Below are 6,934 nucleotides of genomic sequence, written 5' to 3' on the forward strand. Positions count from 1 at the left end.
TTCAGCTGCCAGCAAGTGAGGAACTGTGACAACCACGACCTCGGCATAGGCATCTGCAGAGCTTCATTCAACATACATGACAAATATACTGACAGTGCAAAGTGTCTGTAACTGAAGCATAAGGCCTCAGGTATCCCTTAGAGGCACTCTTCCATTCATCTACCAGTTTACATTTATTCTTCAGTAGATATTCAAACTTATCAACTACTGAGTTACATAACAGTTCTAAGATATAAAACTAATCTATTACTGAAACATTTGCCAACTGAAGCAATCTTAAGTAGTCTCCCAAAATCTCAGTAGAAGAAAAAATGAAATGCTTCAACCACCTCAAACAGAGAAGCACAAGAATTTGAAGGCATGACAGACAAACAAATTACTTGGATTTGAAGAACATACTTGGAATGGAAACACTATTTCTAGATAGTACAGTAGAATCAACTTGTTGAACAGATTATGGCTCAATAGGTTTCACTATTTGAAGTGTGTGCCATTCATAAATCCACACCAAAAATACCCCCAAACCAGCACTTGCTGACAAAGTGTCACCATACCAAACCCTGTAAGTCACAGTCACGAAACAATATGCACCGCTCTTGTGGAACTGCTGCTAATTAATGGAAGGCGTTAGGTTGGAGGAGGTGAAGGAAGAGACTGATGAATCTAATCACAAAATTTTACTCACTGAAACAGAAGACCATTAAAGAACAGCAAATATCAGAAGAGTTCCCTGTCTGTAGGGCAATAAATGTTATTACTCAATGAACCTAGAACTTTAACAAGAACTTTCATATTCACTGAAGAATTATAAGGCTCAGATTTTTTTTATTTTTATTTTTTAAACTTACCTGTGACTGCTGCTTCTACCTGATTTCTTAGGAAGAATTGCAGAGCAACAGCATTCAGGAACCATGCTGGCTTAAGGAGATGTGCCTGCCTCACACTGCCCTTACAAGAAGAGTAGCTTACAAATCCAGATACAATCCAACAATGAAATTGAGTTAAATGGCCCTCAAGGGGAAAACAACACAAAGAGAAAACGAAAAACAAAAACCCTACCTCCTAAAAAAATAAAAATAAAAAAATCAACAATACATATCACCCTTTCTTTCTCAGAGCTTCTCCATTTTTTAACCCGTATCAATTAAACTGCCTTGGTAACAGCTGAAGCCTGAGAGCACAGTTACAGAAAAAAAACAACTACAGAGTTAAAATAAAGAAGGAAAACTTTGAGGATGAGCTATAGTGATGAATCCAATACACATATGGTACTCAGGCCATAGTTTCAGGCTTCAAACGTTGGGTTTGCCTAGAGAGTATCTACACACAATGCTCCTTTTGCTGTTACCACCAACAGCTAAAAGCAGTAAGCATTTCTCTTCCATCTTTCTTTCAGTTTCAAACTCCCAGCTTCAGCTGGGGTTTTAGAATGCTACCTCATGCTACTAACTTCATTGACTGTCTTCTAGGAAGGCTTCTGTCTAGTAATAATAGCAGCAAACATGAATGAGAATCCTGCAAGATTACAAGCAATTGGTGTTTCAACACCATTCTTAGATCTGAAAAAGCACGTAGACATGGAAATCCTGAAATCAGCATAAAGTCACATGACTCCAATTCCACGTCTGCCATAATACAATTTAAAAAAACCTTGAAGACAACTCAAACCAGACAGTACATCTTCCAGGCTGGGAGAAGACATTAGAAAATGGCTTCTTTACCAGACTGGCCACAAAGGAGCATTTCTTCCCTTCCAAACCTGATGCCTGCAGGAAAGACAAATCAAGCCTTATAAGGCTTGACTAGCTCCTCACTCCCACATGATTCAACTTATTCCTCACCACTCTGGACAATATCTAGAAAAATATGAACTCAGAAATAGAAATGTACTGAAGTGTAAACTGCACCCTACAGCCTGTAACAGCTAGGAGTCCATCCTTCTGGATAAACTGATGCTCCGTTTGTGCAATTTGGGTTCCAAAAAGGGTTCAAGCCAAGAATAAAAATTAAAAAAATAATAATAATATATATATATTTTTTTAAGTGAGTGGTTATTCCAGAAGTTAGTTCACTAAGTCTATTTTTCTGCAGTAGGTTTTACAGCATCAGGCCCTTTCCCAGAAAGAGACTACGATAGGCCTGATACTACTGGGAAGCAGGCAACAGTAACAGATACCTGTAACACAAGTGCGTTCCTTAGAAAAATGTTATCAAGTTCAATATACCACAGCATCAATTTCTAAATACCAATCAACAGCCTTATTCTTTCACTTGTCAGAAAATTATTTTTCTGTTGGCAATATCCTGCAATATATCAGAACCATCCAAACTACTTCATACCAATAAAATTTCACCTCATTCCCCAATGACTTTATTCAAAGAGAATAAAGACCTGAAAAATCAGCTAAATATAAACAATGTTTTTAAATAAATCTCCCCACAGTTACACAGATCTACTTGTTCTCTAAATTACAACCTTAAATGAATTTGCAGAGGTAACTGCGAAAGAACCGTGCCTGAAAGTAACACCTGAAACCACCACTGATGGCAGAATTCTCTTATTCGGCACTGTAACGCAATACAGCACAGCTATACCCATTTGGCTTTTTATTTTTTTTTGTTAGTGCAAAGTCATTCTGTGATGTGACTTTGTACACAGCGAATGGTTTGCTGAAAAGAAACTACATAAGCAATGCTGTTTTAGAAGACACTTAAAGAACATCAAATGTCCCAAAGCAGTAGACCTCAGCAACAGAACTGCAGAATTGTTTTCATATAAGCATGTGGAGGAGACCTGCTGGTAAGGAATACTGCTCCTCTTCCATGAAATTTACTTGGTTCTATCTTCACAGGAAACGGAGGAAAAGACAGGAAGACTGTCACTCATTTCCTTCTATCAGAATAAAAGCTGTTTAATGCTGAAAAGAATTTCCAAACTTTTGTTAGTTTTCCCCCCTATAGGAAGCATCTTAATTTTTAAACAGATTAACAACAGAACTCCTGAGCATACGCTCCAAAAAGATGTTGCAGAGAAGGCACTCGAAAAACCCATCCACTGCACTTCCACTTGGGAAGAGGAAAAGTATATTTTACCTATTTTTGGTTGTTGTTCTAAAACTTGCCAAAAGCAATACTCTTCCAGGAAAGGTCTGTTGCAGGAGACTTCTATTCAAAAATTGAGCTGCTTCCCTGAACAAGTGCCCAAGCAGCTTACTGTTGCACACCAGCCTTACTGGCTTAGGGCTCAGCATTAGCACAGTACCCCTAACAGCAGTAGCAGCATGAAAACAAGAAAAAAAAAAAACAAAAACAAACAAAAGAAGAAACACCCAGAGAAGGTGTAAGATGTTCAGGATCAAGTGCAAGCAGTTTCTGGGCCATTTTCCTTAAAAAAAAAAAAGTGAAATAAAAATAAGATGTAAGCCCTTGAGTCTGTATAAAAGGAAAGCAACAAGAAGATGGCAAGGCAATATGGCCTCCAGTGGAAGAACTCATTCTGGCTTGTCAAAGTGGGGTCACTGGACTGGTAAGCATTTTTTAAAAGTTTAAGCTTTCAAACTGCCCTAAGTTAGTTGAACAGAAGTTCACTCTAAGGGTCACCTCAGTTATCTGAGCTCAGAACATAAAGGGATCTGAAACCACACCATGAGCACCAGAAGCACACAGACAGTTCAAGAACCAGTCAAGCCACAGCAGTCTAAAGAAAAATAATATCGGAGATCACTCCAAATTTCCCACAATGACTCCAATGGTGCCTGGGAACACAACAGACACCTCTGTAACACAAACCACTCATTTGCCCTAAATTTTTTTTAAGTCTATGTTAAAAACAAAAGCTCTACAGATAAGAAGTGAGTAGAATTGCAGCTTCTTTATTACTCCAATTCAGCATGCTAGCTTACCTTGGATTTGGCATAATGACTCCAACTCTTATCTGAATACCCTGACCCTATCATAAAAACCCAACCATCTGCACAGCAGCCATGGAGCTGCACAACTGGAAGCCTGAAGGATGTGCCAGCCTACAGAGCCAGCCAGTTGACCTCAGCTGCTGCTGGCATGCAGGCAGTGGAACCAGAGTGGGAATTTCCAGTGCAGAGGGGAACCGCTGCTCACAGCCCCCACTCAGGAAGCAGGGCCTTCAGCTTCTGTCAGATCCCAGCTTCCCAGCCAGCTTCCTGGAGCACATCAGCAAGAACAAGCAACGTGCACAGGATGAATCTCAGCACAAACACTAGGAAAAGCTAGTTTATAAAAGGAGGAAGGAAGAATTTCATTGTGGAAAGAGGAGGAGCTGACAAAAAGACAATACAAGAACAAAACGGAGACGTGGAAGTAATGCTATATAGGTCAAGTTCCTAGTGCTTGCACAATTTTGGGAACCAGAAGCTATCGACTTCTAGTTAAAAAAAGCATGTGAGGGAACATCAACTGCACACTACCTGAAACATGTGGTTTTAAGTTTGGCATCATCTTTTCCTAAATTATTTGCTCACATTTAATGACGACAGAATGTGCTTTCTTTAATCCACAAATCAGATTTTGTGAGGTGTTTGACACAAGCAAGTTAGAAAAAAAAAACTGGCCTATTAATAGAGTGCACACTTATCCAAGCCAGACAGATACTACTGACTAAATTAAGAACTTACACACTGCACGTTATTTGCTACTCTTGAAGCATGTGCTGAGACAGATCTGATGTGTGCAAGCTATTGGGTGTATTTCTGTGTACTATGAGCAATTACCATGTGTGAGCACACTGTTCTGATTAAAGTGCCTTAGTTACACAGCACAAAGCAAAGACTTTGAGTTTGTTTTGGGGTCCTTTACACCAAGTTATGCTTTCCACCTTATAGATTGTTCACTGGCAGCAACAACCCGACTGGCTCAAATCGGTCTTACCACTCAAAGCCAAGTGATCTTAGTGTGAATGGACTATTTCTTCACAAGCAACTCATGGTCCTTTCACTTTCTTTCCCACGAGGAACAAAAATAAGTAAGTTAGGAAACTGATTAGCATGTAACAGACATGACAGTTTTTAAATCGTCACTAACAGAGCTCCTGAGTGCAGCAGTAGCAGCAAGGGCTGTATCCACAACAAAATACATGGCAACACAAGGTTTGTCTGAAAGTACAATGATAATCTCCTCACCTCCTTCCCTCATGTTCAAACTAAACAAAGTTTCTTTCCATTCTGTGTGTTTTCTCTTACACTGAAAAGCTGGTCAGACTAAGAAGGAAGCTTCTTCATTGTAGAATACACAAATAAAACCTCAGAATCATAGAATAGTTTGGTTGAAAGGGGCCTTGAATATCACCTAGCTCCATCCAACCCCCCAAAATAAGCACCAATTTTTCAAGTATAATTAAGAAACTACAAAACCCTGAGATTCATGGTTAAATCAGAAGACCAAACATCAAAAACCTGCTCAGATTCAAGTTTGTTCCTCCACATCAGCTTATGATCTGCTTGCTGTACATAACTTTCACAAACAGTGAGAATCAGTGATGCTCAAGGTGCTTTTCATCCTAGCTTCTACAATGAAGAAAAAAAACATGGAAGAAAAATGAAAGATCACCTTTTACTGGTCACAACCCACTGGACACAGCTGTACACTTAGAGCACCGAGGCATGCACTGACAGACATTACCAGCAAAAATTACATGCCAGATATAATTTAAAACATATAATTTAAAACCTGACCATAGTGCTCACTCCACCAACAACCAAGAGTAGTTCAAATGCATCTATTGTAGACACTACTACTTAGCCTGCAGTAAATTTTGTCATAAAAAGTGAGAGAAATGGATAATGCATCATTCTACTTACAGTGAGATCTAGAGTCGGTTAAGAACTGAGATACTATTTCATGATGAGAAAAAAGTGTGCTATTCTGTCCATTCTTTTCTACTACAACTGCACTTTGCTAACTGTTGATAGATAGTAGGATGCCTTAATTCTTAGAAGAAAGGAGAGAGTGCAAGAGAGAAAAGAAATGGATATTAGACAGATTCTTTAAGAGGTCATCAGGTGACTAAGAAACACGATTAGAGTCTGAGCGCTTCTTCCAAGAGGGGTCATTTCCAGAAACACCTGAGGACAGGTAGATCACAGCGACCAGTTCTGAAGCGGGAGCATGCCGGGCAGCTGGAGACGGATCACGAGATACCCACACCCGCACAGTGCTCACAACCAGACCTGACCGCGTTGGTACGAAACGCTGCGTATTCCCCGCGAACCCAGCACCTACTACGCCCGCACTCGATAGCAGCCTCCCGTTTCCCCCACGCGGAGTAAGAAGAGAGAAAAACGCCTGAAGCTCGCTTGTAGTTACCACGTTTGAATTACGCTGCGAAACACAGGCGCACAAAGCTAAGCCCAGGGCTTTCCAGGGCAGCACGAGGCCGCAGAGCTCGGCGCGCACTCACCATCGCTCTCCGCCCTGACTAGCAGGGACATGCCCTTCAGCCGCTCCACGTAGCAGGAGGACACATGCCCCGTGCCTCGGTCGTCCCACTGCCGGTCCTCGTTCAGCGTGTAAACCTTCACCCTGCGCCGGGTGTCAGTCATCGTGCCGCCGGCACCGCGGCCACCGCGCCGCTTCGCAAAAGCCGATGGAGCGTGCGGGCGGCCGGGGGCCGGGCCCCCTCGCGGGGCGGCGGGAAGGAGGGCGGCAGCCCCACGCGGCCGCGCCGGGAGAGCTCTTCGTCCCGCCGCTCAGCGCTCCGACGAGATCCTCATGGCCGCGGAGGAGGAGGGCCGAGGCACGGGGAAACGGCGGGGAGAGGCGCTGCTCCGGGTCCAGCCGACAAAAGGCGGGCAGGGCACCGCGGGGAGAGGCGGCGAGGGACGGAACGCGGAGAAGGCGCGGATCCGGGGCGGCGGAAGCGGCGGGCGGCCCGGGGCCCGAGCGGGAAGCGCCGAGGCCGGAC

The 6,934-nt window shown here is 42.7% G+C and overlaps 1 protein-coding gene across 1 annotated transcript in view; it reads right to left on the reverse strand.

The window, feature by feature from the left end:
• PPP4R3A (protein phosphatase 4 regulatory subunit 3A) overlaps nucleotides 1-6,695 on the reverse strand; it is a 39,169-nt gene extending 32,474 nt beyond the window's left edge. Inside the window, exon 1 of the mRNA XM_048948802.1 lies at nucleotides 6,431-6,695. Within this exon, the coding sequence (XP_048804759.1) occupies nucleotides 6,431-6,572 (142 nt within the window). The 5' untranslated portion in view covers nucleotides 6,573-6,695. The remainder of the gene's footprint in view (nucleotides 1-6,430) is intronic.
• Between the last annotated feature and the right edge of the window lie 239 nt (nucleotides 6,696-6,934).

This window comes from Lagopus muta, chromosome 6 (assembly GCF_023343835.1).
Source record: "Lagopus muta isolate bLagMut1 chromosome 6, bLagMut1 primary, whole genome shotgun sequence".
NCBI lineage: Eukaryota > Metazoa > Chordata > Aves > Galliformes > Phasianidae > Lagopus > Lagopus muta.